The sequence below is a fragment of the Trachemys scripta genome, chromosome 1 (assembly GCF_013100865.1).
Source record: "Trachemys scripta elegans isolate TJP31775 chromosome 1, CAS_Tse_1.0, whole genome shotgun sequence".
NCBI classification, from domain to species: domain Eukaryota; kingdom Metazoa; phylum Chordata; order Testudines; family Emydidae; genus Trachemys; species Trachemys scripta.
The window spans coordinates 38642411-38663441 of NC_048298.1; the positions used below are offsets into that span (position 1 = coordinate 38642411).

Genomic DNA, 21031 nt, shown 5'->3' on the forward strand with positions numbered 1-21031 from the left:
GCAGAACTGCTGCCTAGCCACTCTGTCCCTAGTCTGTAGCAGTGCATGGGATTCTTCCGTCCTAAGTCAGGACTCTGCACTTGTCCTTGTTGAACCTCATCAGGTTCCTTTTGGCCCAATCCTCTAATTTTTCTAGGTCCCTCTGTATACTGTCCCTACCCTCCAGCATATTTACCACTCCTCCCAGTTTAGTGTCATCTGCAAACTTGCTGAGAGTGCAGTCCACGCCATCCTCCAGATCATTAATGAAGATATTGAACAAAACCGGCCCCAGGACCAACCCCGGGGAACTCCACTTGAAGGCAATTAGGTTAGTCAGGCATGACTTGCCCTTGGTGAATCCATGCTGACTGTTCCTGATCACTTTCCTCTCCTCTAAGTGCTTCAGAATTGATTCCTCGAGGACCTGCTCTTGAGGTTTAGTGCTCTTTATTTATAAATGAAATATTCTGAACATAGTATGTATTGTTCGTTTATTATATATTAATATTATGAAAGGAGAGAGAGAGAGAGAGAGAAATATCAGTAGTAATGTTTTAGCAAATTTTAGGCTCCAGCTGAACTGTGGTTTGTATCCAGGGCCCTCGTTCTTCAAACACTCACACAGTTGCATAACTTCAAACACCCAAGCAGCCCTATGGACTTTAGTTTACTACTCATGGGTGTACAGTCAAGCACATGTGCAAAGATTGCAAGACAGGGGACTAGATTTGAAAATATGTGTGGAAATTTTGAGAAATTTTGTTTTTGATTTGATCTGAAACAGTTTTTTCCAGAATTGCCAGCAAACCCAAATCTGTTATGCACCCAGCTGTATTTACAGCCAACTACAGTATATCAAGAGGCATCACGGTTTTGTTCTAAGAAAACCATTACCAAGGCCATATTGTAAATCATATTTGTCATAGTATGTTGTAAATTTAATTAAAATATAACTCCATCTCTCTCTAGAGAAGTGAGAATTTCTGTGCAGGAGGAATTCTTGGGTAAAGAGAGTGCTTAAACATAAGGATATACAAGTAAGCAGCCTGTGTCATGAAAGAAACATGATTTGTATGCCTTGCATAAAGGCCTCTTCCTGAGTATGGCAGGCAGTAATTGTAACTGTTCAGCTTTTCTTCACAAATGCTTTTAATAAATACAAGATGGGAAGATAAGTCATTGGTTTAGACATTTTAGGTAGCAGCTATGTAACTCATAATAGTTAGTGAATGGGAGAGGAAGGCCCAGATCCACAAAGGTATTTAGGTTTCAATTGAAATCAATGGTAGAGAGGCGCCTAAATAGCTTTATGGATCTGGGCTTGTAAGTGACCAAGTTGCTCACATGCTCATAAGAGCTATTATAATTCACTGACCATACTGATAGTTCTCACAGATTGTAGTTTGGCATTTCTTTATTAAGTTATCAGTCCTGCACTGAAAGCCTCTAGGGTGGTTCCATTGACTTCATTGGGGCTCTGTTTGGATTCCCCTCTGCAGTTCTCACTGCAGGATTGAGGCATAAATATGCATGTCTGAAATGACTCCTTGTGCTAGTTAGATAATTTGCTCCTTCAGCTTTTTCCTCAACAATAGCAGAAACCAGTTTAGAATCTGATCCTAAAGGGGGTGAGCACCTGCAACTCAATTTCAGGGTCTAGTTTCTGTCTGGCAACTGTTGGTTAGGAAAATCTAAGAGACTTGTGCATTTTAATAATTGTAGTTTGAATTCTTGTCTAGGGCACATGCAGGCCTGAGAAGGCATTCTTTAGCTTTCTGAGCATGTGCTTATCTAAGTCTGAGGAAATCAAATAAGTAAACTTCCAATTGACATCAATAGGACTTGTGGACACTCAGTGCAGACTACCTTACATGAAATCACCCCAAGAGTCTGGCAATTCGTCCATTAACAGATTGATATTTTCAGATTTTCATAATTAAAGGATACTAAAAACATAACAAAACATAAGAAATACACAAAAATACTACAGTGATCTAATGTTGTTTTGGACTTAAATGAATGAAGTGTGGATATTTGCCTTTTAGGATCAAATCTGCAATACCTATACACAATTGGGTGTCACCTTAATGTTGTTCTGTTATGCTTTAGGAACTGGAGATCTGATCATTAACTATACATTGATATGCTGTACTTGTTTGCCACAACAGTATAAGTAATAAATAGATATGGATATACACAAAATGTTTTATATGTCAGAAAATAGCTTGCAGAAATCATTATAAATGTAACAATAAGGCTGAAGTGCATTTTGTTTTGTTCCTAATAGATCTTCAGTGTAGAGATGTTAAGTTGCACAGTGCAGTCAGGATTGAATTTAATGCTATAATGATGGAAAGGTGTTTTTGCTACACCATTTGGACTCCAGGAAAATAACTTTTCAGCTACTGTAGTTTTTCATTCCTTGATATCCATTCCATGTAGATGGCAATATGCAGTATATAATATATATGCATTTGTAATATTTGAGGTTGCATTTCATGTAGAGAGAATGTTTTTTTCCTAAGAGCCACTGCATGAGTAGAAAGGCTTCAAAATTATACTCAAGAAATTTATGAGGTAACAAATTATTATTATTTTATGTCATTTTTCATTCCCATGTCTGGATGACTTTGGCTACTGTTGAGAGCTTAATGTTCTTTTTCAAGCCTTTACTTTTTTTAAACCAGAGAACTGTTATTACTTAAATGACAAACATTTACAGTACATCTGTTCAATATTTCTTTTAGCATTCATTGTCAGGTGTGCAAATCTGTTAACTCAGAAATAGCTTAGAATGAGGGATTATTTTCTGATTGTATGTTAGAATAGGTTATCTTATTTTTAGAAATATTGGCCAAACATTTTCATAGCATTATGTCATTTATATCACCATTGGATCATCATAAATACCTGGTAGATGTTAGGATCACCTAGTATTTGTTCTCACTTGTTGTTACTGACAAAATAGCAGTCTTTTGTGGAGAACCTGGTTACTAATACAGCTATGAGAGAAAAAATTGTTGCCAGCAAAAATGGTAACATCCCACTGGAAACAAATAGAATAAATTGTAAATTATTACATCTTTACCCTCTTTACAGAAGGAAAACAAAAACAACAACCCCAAACCTATTTCTAACACAAACATTGTTTTTGCAGCAAAATGGAAGGTGTTTTCACTTGCAAAAATGTGTTTTTGTTTTAATGTGAAATAAAGAAAAGTTGAAAGCAAAACACGGTGTTTTGCTTTCACCAAAGTGGTGAAATTATGATTGTTGTCATAAAGAAGTCCGTGACCAGTGATGAAAAAGGTGACATTTTTGTCCTTGACCAAATCCACTGATTTTCGTAAGAACTTTTATTTTTATTCATGACAATTGCGTTAGCTGCTAGTGACTTGCTTAAATCCTGACCCTGCACTGTGATCTACCTGAGTGGAGAACAGTTGAGGTTAATGGGATAGTGTATATGGTCCAAATACAAATCTGGATCCTGTATTTCAGCAAAAAACACCATGTTATAACCTATTTTTAAGGTTTAAAAATTATTCTTTAAAACTCCCTAACATAAGAAAACCTTAGGTGTCACTGTTGGGATCCTGCACTTCTTCAGATTCCATTACTCCTGGACTGTATCACCTTCACAATGAAGTGTTTCAGAAGATCTAGGACTGGAGTGAAGGCTATTAGGGAGCTTGTTCTTAAGGAGAAAGTAATTATGGTAAATAATATTTTAAAAACCCCAACAAAAATATAAGGGCTGAAAACCCTGAGCTACAATGATTTGGTGCCCTTCCTGACTAAGTGTGCCATAAGACAGGCTCTCAGTGAATTTCTTGCCTAGTATTCTCAAAATGTATATAACCATGGTGTCTTAAAATTCCACCTGTGCTGCAGAGAGTTTCCAAAACTGCAGGATTTATTCCATTGGATAACACTGAGCTTAAGGATCCTTTCCTGCAGAACAGTTAAAATGTAAAGGGTCTAATTAGCTCTAATTCCTGCTTCTGTCACGGAAAAAAACATAAATATTGCCTCTGAGTTTGTGTTTATTCAGCCATTAGTAATTTAGACTTTTTATTGACAACCCAGATGGTTAAATGATTAAGACAACTTAATTAAAAATGCTGTAATAGCAATTGGAAAAATTCAGTGTATGGTTCCCATGAAAGGATTACAAGTTTGCTATCTCATTCCTCTAACCACAATATTTACTGTTAATCATTGTCCTGCTTACCCACCGCTGGAAAAGAAGTTTTGATGGCAGGTTAACTGTCAACCCACAGGTATTTTCTAGACTAAATGTAATCCTGTGACAAAATGACAAGCCAAATTCTCAAGAGGTGTAAATCACTGCTATGCCGATTTACCCCAGTTGAGGATCTGGCCTGATATTTCTTTTAAGTTTTGGATACAGTGAATGACAAACACATAGGTAACTTGCACCAGGTGTCATCATGTTTAAGCTTTGAGTTGCATGGAATCATTGCGGATTTTTGCAAGTGGTTAGAAGAGTTAGACACTCCCTCTGGACATGATAATTTTTTTGGCTGAACTGTTTCCTCCAATCAAACTGGTATCTTGTTTTCCTTGTCTGTTTTGCCATAGGTTTATTAAGTTAAATATTAATAAACAGTTCAGAGTTTCACCTCAGTTAATTAGTTTTGCTTTTTTTTGTGTGCGCGCACATGCAGGTGGCGTTTGCATCGCTCAGTCGCTAAAAATCCCCCGTGAACCAAGACTGGGAGAATTTGACAAGATCATCAAGCGCTTGTTGGAAACTCCTAATGCTCGAGCAGTGATCATGTTTGCAAACGAGGATGATATTAGGTGCTTGTTTTCTTAATTTTTTATGTTGAAGTCACCTCTTTGCAGAAAGTCCCTTTCTGGTAGCCCATGTCTGATTTCCTAACAGATTTCAATCTAATGTAAGGTTGCCATTATGCCATATGCTATGTCACTGCTCCACAGAGACCCCAAAACTTTAGTTACTAAGCCTGAAAATGCTGTATATTGTAACTTGAGGACTGAAAGAGATGAAACATATAAGAATGATAGACAGAATAATATGTTTAAGGGTAAGGATGAGGCAAATTAATATTTACAGTACTGTAGCTTGAGTGCTGAACTCTGTGTCTTTTGAGAAATATGCTTTAGACTGTCAGAACAATTGACTAATTGGTTAAAGACAGGCTATTTATGTATAGCCAGAACCAATGCTGCAGGGGGACTCTAGTCAGTAACATTTCTTGGTAAATGCGTTATATCTAATTAGTTGTTTGTTTATTTGCAGGCGAATATTAGAAGCAGCCAAAAAAACTAATCAAACTGGACATTTTCTTTGGATTGGCTCAGATAGTTGGGGGTCAAAAATTTCACCTGTTTACCAACAGGAAGAGATTGCAGAAGGAGCAGTCACCATTCTGCCCAAAAGAGCTTCTATCGATGGTAAGAACTTATAGTAATGACACAAAAGACACACTTTAAGATTTATATTTAGTTGATGAGAATCTCCCATTTACTTCATGTGGTATTGAATGCAATGCAGACTCCATGGGAATTGAGGGCACTTGGCACCTTGCAAGATTGGGCCTTTACAGTATATTGATGTTGAATTGGAGAGTTTATTGACCACCTGCATTGCATTTTCTTCAGCTATAGTATTTCACAGCAGCATTATCGATTTGGTTTCATCAAATAATTGTTATAGCAGTTTCAAGAACATTTTTTCTAAAACAAATATTAATAGCAAATGTAGTTATTTTTATTTCCCAAATACCACTTCATTCTTTTAAAAAAATCTGTATTCAGGTAGTTTATATCACAAGATATGCATTGCATTCTTGTTATGCAATCCAAACAGATCCACCAAAAACTTATAAATATATTCTTCTGCATCCGTGTTATATTTTTATGTTTTTTTAAATTTTTTGTTTAATTTTAGGATTCGATAGATATTTTCGGAGCCGTACCCTTGCTAATAATCGAAGAAATGTGTGGTTTGCAGAATTTTGGGAGGAGAATTTTGGATGCAAGTTAGGATCACATGGAAAAAGAAACAGCAATATCAAGAAATGCACAGGTAACACACTAGAATAAAAAATTTTCTTCAAATTCTTTGTAATCCATTACAGGACAGACTGGTAAGAAACTTGCTTGGTCCCTTGAGTGGTTGCTTTCATTGTATTCTTATACCAATCTCATTCCACCTTGAAATATAAATTCTAATACCTTCTTGTCTATACCGGAGTCTGCAAACTCTTATTAGGGTGTTGCTTTAGTCACATGTTTGTTAGCCAGCCTTATAACATGTCTCACTTTAAGAGAGCACCATATCTTTTATCCTGTGGAACTTACAAGATTTGAAGACTGCACCAGCAGCGATTGCTACACCTGCAAAGAAAATGTGATGAGTTTCAGCAAAGGCAAAAGGAGGCCTGTTGGGGAGCAAAAATGGGTATTTAATTTAGCTAAAGATGGTTCAGGTTTGAATATTTGAACTGAAGTTCAGACTTGGTCTTATTTTTCACTGAACTACTGTTTCAAATATATACTGTTTCAAACAATATATATATGTCTACCTATGCTCTTAATGAAAATGAAGACAAAACTGATGTTCTTTTCGCGCTTGACACATGTAAGCTATGAGTAAGATTACTTGTCTTATTCACTCTTGGTCAGATCCTGAAGTCCTTACTCAGTTTATATACTGTGTTTAAGGACTGAATAAGAACTGAATAAAAAGCTCCCTGTGGGAAGGAAATGGTCATTCTCTGATATACTCTTGTGAACACTGAACAAAAAACTTGATGCATCTAGTGCATGATTCTAATTTTAACCAGGGACTATTAGCTCAGGTGTCCCAGCTCATCACATTTATGAATTTGAAGCACCACAAGTTGGTCTCTGAGATGCACAGGATACAGGCTATCCATGTCTTTATAAATCCAAATGGAAACAAATTGGGAGCCAGTGCAGTTTATGGAGCACAATTGTCATGTGCTCCATGTGTAAATTATTGCTACAGTACCCCTCACATTCTGCATTCTAACAGAATTGCTCTTTTTTAAAATTAATGGAGATATCCCATCTCCTAGAACTGAAAGGGACCTTGAAAAGTCATCAAGTCCAGCCCCCTGCCTTCACTAGCAGGACCAAGTACTGATTTTGCCCCAGCTCCCTAAGTGGCCCCCTCAAGGATTGAACTCACAAGTCTGGATTTAGCAGGCCAATGCTCAAACCACTGAGCTATCCCTCCCCCTCCTAAGCAAAAGGTGGAATGCAGTATCCTTGGACACCAATATTGTCTGCGCATCCTGAAACAGACAAAGATCTAACAGGGCCCCTAGATTATGGACATTTTTAGTTATAACTCCTGGTTATACATATCAAGGGGCAGAAATCTCCTCTTTGGCCAGACACTGGGAATGCTGAATGACCAGTCCATCTGGATCTGATGAGTCACAGAACAGCTTCCTGGTGGCACTGCAGCCCACACTATTTCATTGTCTCATTATGGCCTCCCATGCACAATGCAGAAAAAGTATGACAGACTAGAATCTTGTGTTACTCCCCATAAGAGAGCTCTTGAGGGAATGAATCATAGCACATTACTATATTCTAGGTCCTCTCAGAAACTAAAGAATAGAGTACCTGAAGCATGACTTCATCTAAGCCTTTTCAGGTCCAGAGATGTGTTAACAATACCTCATGGTCAAGTGTGTTCTGATACAATGGTGGTAAATGTTAAAGCAGTAAAAGCAGCTAATGTCTTAAACCAAGTTTTATTTTAGAATCAGAATATCAAAGGAAAATATATGAACACAACTTTTGCAAAACTTCAATTTTGAAAATCTTTGGATAGCTTTTACCTAGATCCCTTGTCCCTCCTCCCCCAGCCCAAAGTTAGGATTTCAGTTTCTTCCCTTTGGAACTATTCCCTGTTCACATTGGTCTTGCCTTCGATAGAAACTTTCCCCCTCTTGTTTTTCTGCTAGCTGTCCCTTCAAATTTGAGATAAGCAGATGCAGCTGCAGTTTGCCATATTGCAAATGTAGGCTGTACATATGTGATCTCTGTCTACTATTCACCAAAGGGACCAGCCCAGTCTCTGTGCCACGCCAATGCCCAGTGCTACATTGAAAGGGATGGGTCAAGTAAATCTGAGGGCTCTAGATATAGCCAGTGATGCCTCCACACAACCCTCTCAATAATCTTCCTCAACAAAGAAGTTTACCGGCAGGATGATACGTGTCAAGTTTATCAGAAGATGGTTTTGCTATCAGACCTTTGATCATTCTCTCTTTTAAGAGATGTGAGTGCTTTGTTCTTCTGAGGGGAAGCATCTATATTCTCCACCAATAATGAAATAAATGTTCCCACACTATTTTAACAACCCAAGTGGGGTTTGGCCCTGTTATCAGCTCACAGCCTGAAGTACCTAGAGACAGAGACACCGTCTTTCTAATGTACCAGGGGGTGCTTGACCCCTGCTCTGACCCAGGCCCTGCCCCCACTCCATTCCTTCCCTCAAGACCCCATCCCTGCCCCGCCTCTTCCCGCCTCCACTGCACACCACTCTTCCTGCCCCATTCTACCCCTCCCCCAGGCATGCCCCATCCTCTCTCCTCCCTCTCTGAGCTGATCTGCGGCAGGCAGTAGGCACTGGGAGGGAGGGAGAGGCACTGATTGGTGAGGCCAATCATCTGTTTGGGTGCTCAGCATCTGCTGTTTTTTTTTCTGTCGGTGCTCCATCCCGGAGTACCCACGAAGTCGGCACCCAGGACTCTAGAGTGAGTGAAACTGGATGGAATTCAAATAAGGCTTCAGATTTATATTACATCAGTCTGCTACCAAGGCCTCTGCCAATCTAATCCAAATCCAAATAGTATGATCCATGAAGTTAATAGAAACCACTTCAGAGTGAAAAAAACTCAACTGTAACCCAGAAAAAGACAAACTGGATTCACCAGGTTTCTACCATTGGAACAGTTTTCCTGATTAGGATTTTCCCTACATAACAATTGTGGTGTATAGAGCTGGGTGAAATATTTCAGACAAATAGTTTATTCAACAAAAAATGCAGTTTTGGCTAACTCCAAAGTAATCGCAAATTTGACACACATTCACTACATAGTTTCAGCCAAATTGTTGGAGCTGTGTTCCCTCTAAGCTGTGCAGTTGGGCGGTCACCCAGGAGTGATTCAAGTGCCACGCACTTGATTAGCAGAGCTGCACACATCTGGCAGGGTGTGTTCAGGTGTCCTTACCCCCCGCTGCTTTGCAGCCACGTTGCTCCTGCAGCCGCTTCTGGGACCTTCCTGCTGGCTGTGCAGAGCAGGTGGGAGGGGAGTGCTGATTGTCAGGATGTCCTCCTCCCCCTGCCTCTGTACCTCATCTCTGCAAAGCAGGGGAGACAGGACAGCCTGGCTTAGGACTCAGAGCAGGAGTGAGCTGCTGTGGTCTGAGGTCTGAACCAGCTTTTTAGGTGAGTGAGTGCCCAGCCTCTGAGACTTCTCCAGCAGCCAGCACACACACTCTCTCTTTCTTTCCCCCTCCTCCCCCCAGCCCATGCACCCCATCTCCGCAGAGTCGGGGAGGAGAGACAGAGGTCAGGACGGAGCAGGAGAGCTTTCAGTGAGTGCCTTAAAGAGACAGTGCACAGTGTCTCTCAGAAACCTCCCCAGCAGCCAGCACACACGCTGTCTGTCTATCTCTCTGTCTCACACACACACACACACACACACACTCTCTCTCTCTCACACACACACTCTCTGTCTCTTTCACACTTACCTCCCAACATATACTTGTATTATTGTTGTTGTTACTTCTTGGTACTTCTTGCAATGCACATATATTCTCTGTAATTTTATTCTTTCAAAGTGTGTTATTTTAGTTTTTTGACTGATCTATGCATTTCATAATTTTTATTTCTCTTACACTTAAATTTAATTCTTTGAGTAGTGAGTTCTAAAATGCTAACCTGTCCTAGCTGAAGTAATTATCCCCATGGTAACTTTTTAAAAATATATATTATATCTAGGTTTTTTGTTTCTACTGGTGGCGCACATCCGCCATACCTCAGTGCACATAACAAAATGTATTCCGCACATGGATGGAAAAAATTAGAGGGAACATTGGCGAGCGCTAGATTCACAAAGGGACTTAGGCAACATTCACAAAATGGAACCAGGAGGAGGAGGAGGGGATGAGGTGCCCCCTACCCCATAAAATGTAGCCCCCTAGTTAGGGTACTCACCCAGGATGTGGGATACATAGGTTTGAATCCCTGCTCCAATGCCTATTAAATTATTAATACAAAATGGAACAACTGCACCAGGAAAGACTGAGAAACCTGTTCTAGAATAGCTAATAGCCTGATGGTTCGGGCACCCCCTCCCCATCTGAAAAGGGGGACACCTGGCTTCAGATCCCTGCTTTAGAGTGGGGATTTGGAGCTGGGTGTCTCATTTCCTAGGTGAGCATCCTAACTACTGTGCTACAGATTATAAGAAGGTGAAGGAGGCTCTTCCTTTACCGCCTGTTCTCCTATTTTGTGAATGTAGACCTTCATTAAATGCCTGGGAACAAAATTTTTTGGGTCAAACAATGTGTTTTGCTTGACCTAAAATTAATTTTTTAAAACTTTTTCAAGTTGCTGAAAATTCCAAAGAAATTTGATTGTTTGACTCAAAACAAATTATTGTGGATTATTTTCAGAATTGGCAGCAAACTGAAAAATCAGATGTCCATTCAGATCTAGAGAGAGGATATTTAAAAAGACTATATACCACTCAGACTGCTTCCTGCCTCCCTCAGGGCTCTAATAATATTAATTCTTATTAATTATAGTTATGGTTCACTAGATCATACTCTGTTTAATAACAATTGCATTTTTAAAAAGTAGCCTTTGTTTTCAGATGCAGTTCACTATTTATTCATGTTTGTTATTGTTTTCTTACCTTTTAAACATTTTAGGCGTCTGAGCTGAGTGAAATTAGTGGAGTTTTCCTGATAATATACTGCCCTTTTTTGGCCACCTCACATTCAGCAATCATTCACCTAGATACTGCAAAAAATAGTTGTGTGTTCTTACTATTAACTTTAGCAACAGGACTAAGTGTTTGTATGTATAAATCAAGTGATAGTGACTAGAATGGTATATTGAAGGATATGAGGTTGTTTTTCTAAAAACCTTCCTGGAATAAAAAGTTATCAAATCAGACCATTAACTTAGTATGGATGAAACAATAATTACAAAGTTATCCATAAATCCTTTCAAAGAAAGAACGAAAAGTCATGCATAAAGATGGTTCTTTCTGTTGCTGTAATTTCATGTGCAGGAGTTGTGCAATTCACAGTTTTGACCCACACATGAAGGCTATCTGGAGACCATTTTGCATATTCATTAAGGTAGCAAAGCTTTTCTTTCCCAGCAAGTCAATATTTTGGAAGGGAAGATTCTGTCAGAGAAGCTTGGCAGCTGTTTTTCCTACACATAAGAGTCTTATTTGCGAGGGTGGAATGAGGGAAAGCTCCTCTATCATTATCAATACTAATGCAGAAAAGACAGAAGTGATCAATTAATATTTCTGTTCTGTATTTGGGAAAAAACAGATGATATGGTCACATTATATGATAACATTATTTCCGTTCCACTAGACAATGTTAAACAGCAGCTACTAAAAATAGCACTTATAAATAAGCAAGACTGTATAACTTGCATCCAAGAGTTGTAAAAGAGCTGGCTGAGGAAGTGTATGGACCATTAATGCTGATTTTTAAGAAGTATTGGAACACTGGGGCTGTTCCAGAAGACAGGGGAAAATCTCATGTTCTGCCAATATTTAAAAAGTGTAAATGGGATGATCTGGAAAATTATAGGCCTGTCTGTCTGAAACTGATCTTGGGCAAGATAACGGAGAGGCTGATATGGGAGTCAATTAATAAAGCATTAAAGGAGGGTAATATAATGAAAACCAGTCAACATAGGTTTATGGAAAATAGATTCTGTCAAACTAACTTGATATCTTTTTTTTTCTCTCTGAGATTACTAGTTTGGTTGATAAAGGTAATAATGTTGTCATAATATAATTAAATTTCTGTAAGGCATTTGACTTGGTACCACATCATATTTTGATTAAAAACCTAGAAAGATATAAAGTTAACATGGCACACATTAAATGGATTAAAAACTGGCTAACGGCATGGTTCTAAAATGTAATTGTAAACGGGAAATCCTCATTTAGTGAGATCCCATAGGGACTAGTTCTTGGCCCTACACTATTTAACATCTTTATCAATTACCTGGTAGAAAAATAAAATCATCACTGAAAGTTTGCAGATGATTGGGGAGTGGTAAATGATAAAGAAGACAGGTCACTGAAACAGAGCGATCTGGATTGCTTGGTAATCCAGGGTGCTTGGTAAACTGAGTGCTTGGTAATCCAAGGTGCAAGCAAACAATATGCATTTCAATATGGCTAAATGTAAATGTATGTATCTAGGAACAAATAATGTAGGCTGTACTTACAGGATGGGGGACTCTATTCTGGGAAGCAATCACTCTGAATGTTGTGGTATATAATCAGCTGAACATAAGCTTCCAGTGTAATGCTGTGGCCAAAAGGGCTAATGAGATCCTTGGATGCATAAATAGGGGGATCTCAAGGAGTAGAGAGATTATTTTACCTCTGTGTTTGGCACTGGTGTGACTGCTGTTAGAATATTATGTGTGGTGTCCACAATTCAAGAAGGATGTTGATAAATTGGAAAGCGTTCAGAGAAGAGCCATGAGAATGATTAAAGAATTAGAGAAACTGCCTTCTAGAGAGAGACTCAATGTGCTCATAGATTCTATGGCCAGAAAGGACCATTGTGATCATCTAGTCTCATCTTTAGTGTAGCACAAGTCACAGAACTTCCCAACATAGGTATTTGTAGACTGCAATAAAGTCACCCCTTACCCTTTTCTTTTTTTATGCTAAATAGATTGAATGCTAAATAGATGTTAATAAAATTAACATGGGACCCATTAAATGGATTAAAAACTGGCTAACTGATAGATCTCAAAATGTAACTTTAAACAGGTTATCTTTTTTAGGGTAGAGAGGCTTTGAGACCCTCCTCTTACCCACATCCTTCAGGAGGAAAGCTTTGTGCCTCCCCACAACAGTAGCAGAAAGTGGCAGAGGTAATCGGCCTATTGCCCCACTTTTGAATACTACAATCTGGAGCTTTTCCAACCAAAATACCTGGAAGGCTACAGGTTTATGAAGAAGTCCCAGGTAACTGAAGACTTAGGACAACTTGGGAGCAATGTGTATTGTGAGATGTCTGATGTTGCCAATTTAATGGTAAGTGTCATGAAATTTAATATTTTGCTTAAAACCTGGGCTCCTGGAGTCATGTTATTATTTGAAAATCTCAGCTTTCATTTAAAAAAAAAAGTTTCTAGCAGCCATGGTGGCTGATGAAGCTTGAAAACATGAATTTAAAGGACCCAAACCCAGAAGGCAATAAAAAGATCCACATTTTATTATTTTTAATCTTACAATTTTTAATCCAATCTCGTGATTTTGCGGGACCTGTCTCATGATTTTTGAATGCTCGGGGTTGGCTATCCTGGGAGTCACTAATGAGGAAGATGCGAAGTGCAACAGCAGAGGATACTACCATTAAAGGTTGAAAGGGCTGAGGTAAGGGATTGGGGTTAACTGAAATTGATGTTTAGACTTGACTGAGTTCTAGGGATGGACAGAAGTTTGTCAAGGTTATTACTTTAACTGAAACCATTAGTTCATATATCCAGCAATTTAATGTAGGCTAATGTAAAAGGCAGTGTATTATGTTTCAATGGATCGAATTGTAGAGCCAAATTCATACATGACATAAGAGGTTTCAACTCCATTGAGATTCAAGGTCTGAATTTGCCCCATAATGTCCCGTCCAGGCCTGCATTTAACATAGTACTTTAAGTCTTTTTGAACAGGGAAATCTGATTCTCTAATACATATCTCAACAGCAATGTTAATTAAAAGGGTTCTTTCATGCATAACTTTTACTGTTAGAGAAGAAGTATCTTTCTGTTTCTGTACAGTTAGTATTTTGTTTAACTATTCTGCAAACCTAATCAGCCTTTAAATACCTATAATGACTGACTGCACTGCTAAAAATAGAGATGGGAGAAAAGATTCCAGAAGCATATAGAGACCTGTGCAAATTAGGCAAATTTGAATTTGCTCTATCAAACTGGGTTATTTGTTTCACTGAAAATTCACAGTGCAGTATAATAGATTTTAAATCTATTTATTGCATATTTGTGAACTTTAGACATGCATTAGTTAAATTTCCTTGCTTTTAACTAAGTTCTTTTTGAATGCAATTGCAACCTGAAAATATTAATAGAAAAGAAACAGATTTACTCATTGATATCACAGTCCTGAGCCATGATCTGAGAAATTTGTAGGACACATTAGAAAGTTCACTAACAGAATGTAAACCTTCTTAGTGCACAGTTGCTGCCTATTTAACTTGGGTAATAGCTCCAATCCTATTTAATGTACTCTTCTTAATTATGCTTTACAATGGAATGAAAACCACCCAGAATGTGAAAAGCACCATATAGTCGCTCAGGGAGGACTAAATTGTGTGCAACTTGCACAGTGGTCTTGCTCAAGAGGCATTATGGCTCAGGAAGTTCTCCCTCTCAGCTTTCTGGCATACAGAAGGATGGTGCACAGGCTTCCCGGTTTTGCCTGACTTCACTCTGTGCCTGGCTAATATTATCATTTTTTGTATCTGCCCTTACTCCTCCTGCTCTGCTATTCTTTGTCATACTCTTGGGTATCATGTCTGACATTCAGATTGTAAGTTCTTTGTAGATAGGACCTCTCTTTCTGTATTTTTCTGAAAAATGTCTATTGCACCTTTGTGTGCTGTGAAGTAATACTAAATTATAGTCGTCATAGCTATCACCCTATTGCAATAAGCAGGATTTTGGGGGGTGCTATTTGGGGTATTTGTTGGATTCATCTGAACTGCCTGCTACTCTTGTTTTGATATTATCTCAGACTTTTTAAAAAATAGGTGTTAGACAGAGGCACTTAGGGTGCAGAGGTCCCATGCTGCCTAATGTAACACTAAATCAAATGACTAATGTAAAATGTATCCTTAAGTAATGTATAGAGCTGGAGAGCATTTAACTTTGCCTTTTCTACAACAGATCATGTCCCAGGTGGCCCTGCCAACCCTTCTGATAATCTAATTAGAGCCTAATCTGTTTACTGCATTATATTTTGGGTCATAAATTCACCAGGTTGGCAGATGTTGTCTGGCTCCCAATTTCAGAAGCCTGGGCAGTAAACTCCAGATGAAAAATTGCTATCCAACTGTGAAGGCTGACATTTAAGAACGTGGCAGTCTGTCAAAATAAAAAAAGGATTGTAATGTGGACTCCCCTGTGCCCCATTTCAGATCAGAATGTTTGTTTAGCTGGTTTTCTCTCATGATGGTGAGAAGTTAAACAGCAGAATTCAGATACTTAGGTTTTCATCATCTCTCTTCTATAAAAGCCTTAATAGAACAGAATACTTTGAAATATACCATATTAAATGAGAACATGCTTGTTCCACAGTAAATGTATATTTGACACAAGTCAGTCACAAACAGTACATCAGCAAAGCCTCTGCCCTGAGTGGCAAATCCTGAGCATGATTGTGCAAACCTTACCCATGTTGAGTAATATTTAATACCAGGGACTGCTAGTGTGAGTTCAGTACAACATGATGCCCTGAGAAGGGGGGAGGGATAGCTCAGCAGTTTGAGCATTGGCCTGCTAAACCCAGTGTTGTGAGTTCAGTCCTTAAGGGCCACTTAGGGATCTGGGGCAAAAATCTGTCTGGGGATTGGTCCTGCTTTGAGCAGGGGGTTGGACTAGATAACCTTCTGAGGTACCTTCTAATCCTGATATTCTATGATTTCTATGAAATGCTGAACATTTACAGACCTCAGTATTCAGCCCACACTTTACTGGCCCCCTTTTTGGCACTATAGTGCATGGGGCTATTTGGAAAAAGGTTGCTTAGGCTTGGTCCAATATATATTCATTGTAAGACACAGTATTCAAGCCTCAGATTCAGTTACAAATAACATTTCAAAAAGTTTTATTCTAATATGTTAAAACAAAACAAAGGGTTGCTGTTTCTTTCTGTGCAATTTGTATTCAGGACCAAGAATTCAAGCCTGTTAGTAAACATAGCATTTTTAGATTTGTAATTTCCCCGTTATGAGCCATGCCCCATTACACAAGCATTTGGAAAACAGCTGATCTTACCAATTTAAAACTGATATTCTTAATGACAAATTGTGGCTTGAATACTTGGAACATGCATGTATACAGTACTTCATAAAGACAGGAATGCTTGATTCCAGCTGTTCTCTTCAGAGCTAGTCTGCAAGACTGGTGAAAGCTAGGCCAATTGTTACTTTAAGCACAGCGCTGAGCAAAGGCTGTAAGTGTAACATCTCAGGCATGGCCCTGGGAAGCATTGTAATTCAGACACATCTCACAATGCCTCCCTTTCTCACTCCTTGTTCCTGGGGATAAGTAGTAAATTGCTCCCTCACCTCCAGCATGCTCTCAGCTACTCTGACCAGGTGCTAATAGAAGGGAAGGAGCCCCTGTCCCAGACCATTCCCAACCCATCTTCACACACTTTCTACCCATCCCTCTGGAATAACTACAATTTACTCCTTCATGCCTGGACCCAAGGTTCAGATAGTCCACACAGGGTATGTTGACTCTGCAATAAAACACCTGAGGCTAGCCTATGTCAGATGACTCAGACTCACGGGGCTCAGGCTGTGGGGCTATAAAATTGCAGTGTAGATGTTGGGGCCTGGGGTCTCAGAGCTCGGGCTCCACCCTGAACCTGGACATCTATGCTGTAATTTTATAGCCCCACAACCTGAGCCCTGTGAGCCTGAATCAGCTGACATGGGCCAGCCACAGGTGTGTTGTTGCAGTGTAGACGTACCCCAGAATTTGACATTCCTGCACGTAACCCAGAATTTGACAGTACTGCATCAGCCATTTTATATGTTCAGCCACTGCCAGCTGAAAAACCAAACATCACATAGCTAGGAAAATCTTAGGACTTTGTGAGGCAAGGTCCGACAGCTGCATGCATACCTGCAGTTTGTTAATCAGAATGGGAGGATGGGACAGAAAGTTAACAAGTATGGAAGAGAGTGAGTGAATAGCCATGTTGGTTTTAAGTGCCCTGACATGTTGTTGCTATCATTAGAAATGTTTTGATGATAAGAGATGAGTAGTTTTGCTAAAATTAGAATTGGTGATGCACTAGGAGTCACTACAGGTTGTGCGCTTTGTTTGAAGTTAGCTATAAAAGATTAGGTGAAAGAATATGCTTTGGAGCAGTCCAAGGAAGCTTTCTTTGGGCAAGGATTTGATAGCTAAGTTCCCCAGCAGCTAGCCAGAAGGCAGGACCCTCCAGAAGCCTGGCTGCTGATCCCTTGGAACCATTTCTTAACTTGGGTAACTATAAAAGTTTTGAAATGCTCTAACCCTACCATGACAACATGTGTGTGTGTGTTGAGATCTATTAAAAAAGTAGTTTTAGATGACAGTACTTCTGGTTTGTATCAATTACTTATCAGACAGATGAGCTGTGCCCCCCATTGATTTATTCCTGACACTGCCTGGAAAGAAACAGTTAAGTTATCACTGCTTTGGGTTATGAGAAACCCAAGGTAACAATATCTGTAAGGTTTAAGGAGGATTCTTACTCTGTATTTCTCCTCTGTGGGGGTACATAGTCAGGATCACAATCTAGCCACGTGAGAGGAACTGTTAAACTGTTATACTATTTAGTTTCATATATTTACATGGTATTGTCCAAGAATTCCAGGTTCCAGTGTATATATAAAATATTATGTTTATTATGTATTCATTACATACCACCCAACCTGCTAGCTACACCCTTAGAATAAGGGTTAATCATACAGCCATCAAAATAGTGTGCTTACCTAGACTTGCATCTGAAGAAGTGAGGTTCTTACCCATGAAACTTATGATCTCAATATTTCTGTTAGTCTTAAAGATGCCACAGGACCCTCTGTTGCTTCATACTGTACAACATTCTCTTTATTAAACAATGTTTTACTTGTAGGATGTCAACTACTCTAAAAAATATTATGAACTAAAGAAAAAAGATAATTCTTTAAGCTTCTTATTACCTATTTTTCTTGACATTTTGAAAGCAAACTTTTTTCTATATTCAGATTTATGTTTCATTTTAGATACCACTGATATCCAAAGAATATCCATATTTAAATTACACTTGTAATAATATTTAGTACAGACTTCAATGAGACTGAACTGATGAGTAATTACTCACCCATAAGGGTGAAGTGTTCACAATGGTCCTTTGTAAACAGCAATACATGTTTTCTAGCCCTCATGATGAGTAGCACTTTACTGCATGAGCAGTCTCATTAAAATCAGTGGGACAGTGTGTATAGAATCATAAAAATGTAGGATTGGAAGGGACCTTGATAGGTTATCTAGTCCTATCCCCTGAGGCAGGACTAAGTATTTTCTAGACCATCCCTTAGAGGTGTTAATCTAACCTGTTCTTAAAACATCCATTGATGACAATTCCACAACTTCCCTAGGTAATTTGTTCCAGTGCTTAACTACCCTTACAGTTAGGAAGTTTATCCTACTGTCTAACCTAAATCTCCTTAGCTGCAATTGAAGCCCATCTTTTGTCCTGTTCTCCATGGTTAAGGAGAACAATGTATCACCCTCCTCTTTATAACAAGTCTTTATGTACATGAAGACTATAATAATTTCCCCAATCAGTCTTCTCTTCACCAGACTAAACAAACTAATTTTTTCCAATCTTTCCTCGTAGGTCATGCTTTTAAGACCTTTAATAATTTTTGTTGCTCTCCTTTAGACTTTCTCAAATTTGTGCACATCTGCCCTGAGGTGTGGTGCCCAGAACTTGACACAATACTCTAGTTGAGCCCTTTTCATTGCTGAGTAAAGTGGAAGAATTATTTCTCATGCCTTTCTTACAACATTCCCACTAATACATCCCAGAATGATGTTTGCTTTTTTGCAACTATCACATTATTGACTAATATTTAGTTTGTGATCCATTACAACTCCCAGATCCTTTTCTGAAGAACTTGTTCCTAAGCAGTCATTTCCCATTTTGTATTTGTGCAGTTGACAGGTCCTTCCTCCATATAGTGTTTTGCATTTGTCCTTATTGAATTTCATCCTTTTCATTTTAGACCATTTATCCAGTTTGTCCAGATCATTCTGAATTCTAATTCTGTCCTCCAAAGTGCTTGCAACCCCTCCCAGCTTGGTATTGTCTACAAACTACTCTCTATGCTATTATCCAAATCATTTATGAAATTATAAAAAAAATTACCCAGGACATATCCCTGTGGGATCCTACTCGATACGCTCTTCCAACTTGAATGTGAACCATAGATAACTACTCACTGAGTATGGTTTTCCAACCAGCTGTGCACCCACCTTTTAGTAGGTTCATCTCTAGGCTATATTTCCCTACTTTATTTATGAGAAAGTCATGTGAAACAGTATCAAAAGCCTTTCGAAAAGTAAGGCATTCTAAAGTGTTACTCAATATGAGAAAGGGTATCAGAATTTGGCCCCAATGGGTCACTAATAAACTATTCTTCAATATTTCAAAAATTGTTCCGAATAATATTTGAATAAAACATTTGAAATGGGCAACTTAAGCTTTAAACTACTTAGCAACTGAAACATGATAGTAGAGTCTCAATAGAAAAGCTCAGATTGGAAGTTCCTGGGTGCCCTCAAGTCAGAATCCCGGGGAAATGTGTGAGGTGTCTACTGGGTTGATGATTACACAGATTCAATGTACATAGATTTAGGATGGCCATAGTGGAACTTGCAATCCCATTTGTAGCTGGTCAGGGCCTGTCTAACTATCTCATGCCCAGCTTATGAATTAGGATACAGTTCATTCCCCAACCCAGGTTTTGTATAAAGAAGGGTGTATTTAGCCATAATTTTACTTCATTAGCTATATGGGGACTATTCTCCAGCACGTTATCATCAAGATTTATGTTATTTATTTTGTCAAACTTTCTCATGGTGTGGGCTACATGTTAGTAGAGAGATTGTCTTGTCAACACCATCTCCTGCCATTCATGATTATATGGATCACCACTCTGCTAATTCAGCAGGCCCTCTCCTGGCCCACTTGTGATCACATAACATCCCCCTGGGAACTACAGCAATTGCCTCTATGGAAGGGTAATATCAGAAAAATATTTAATGTATTTTAGCTTCATTTAATGCAATTTAATAGCTGGAAATAAGGAGAAGAGCCAACACCATGTGACAGCAGAGAGTTTGAGAATATTGGGTTTAGATGACACCAAAAATAGTTCAGTATGTAGCATTTTAGTGGACTACACAAAAAGTTCCCAGTGGATGTGCATTTTCAAGTGCTACTTTGGACTGCCACATTCATTATAATATTAATAGATTCTAAGATGATGGTTTTGTGTTCCCAGCTGTGGTCACTTTACCCAGTGATGAGAGAAACCCAGGAGGTAAACAAAATAAGACTTTGAAGTGCCTGTGTAATGCAGTCTGCCACTTAGATAAGAACAGCTACTCTTCTGACATCATATGTTTCATATCTTGCAAAGAGTAACTCACTTTCAGATTTATTAAAGTGACATTATAAGAAGGTAATGTGCTTATACTGTTAATAACTTCAGCAGCACTTTAATACACAATAGGTGGCTTATGTTACTTGGTTCTACAACTGCAACGTCTCTTAAAGTGGAGGTAGTCAAGAAAAGTATTATTGGGTTTGTTAACTTCCCACACTGGAATTCACCCCTTCCATGAAGAAGGCCACTGCAGACCTATGCAACACGTAAGTCCCACTCAACATAGGTTTTAAATTGGATTTAAGTAGTCCATAGGTTAGAGGCCTAATAACAACTCAGT

The 21031-nt window shown here is 38.7% G+C and overlaps 1 protein-coding gene across 5 annotated transcripts in view; it reads left to right on the forward strand.

The window, feature by feature from the left end:
* The window catches only part of GRM8 (glutamate metabotropic receptor 8), a 491761-nt gene that overhangs the window by 228864 nt on the left and 241866 nt on the right, over nt 1-21031 (forward strand). For all 5 annotated transcript variants that reach the window (XM_034767874.1, XM_034767884.1, XM_034767901.1 and 2 more), the window contains 3 exons: nt 4674-4809; nt 5273-5427; nt 5924-6061. In XM_034767874.1, the coding sequence (XP_034623765.1) occupies nt 4674-4809; nt 5273-5427; nt 5924-6061 (429 nt within the window). The remainder of the gene's footprint in view (nt 1-4673; nt 4810-5272; nt 5428-5923; nt 6062-21031) is intronic.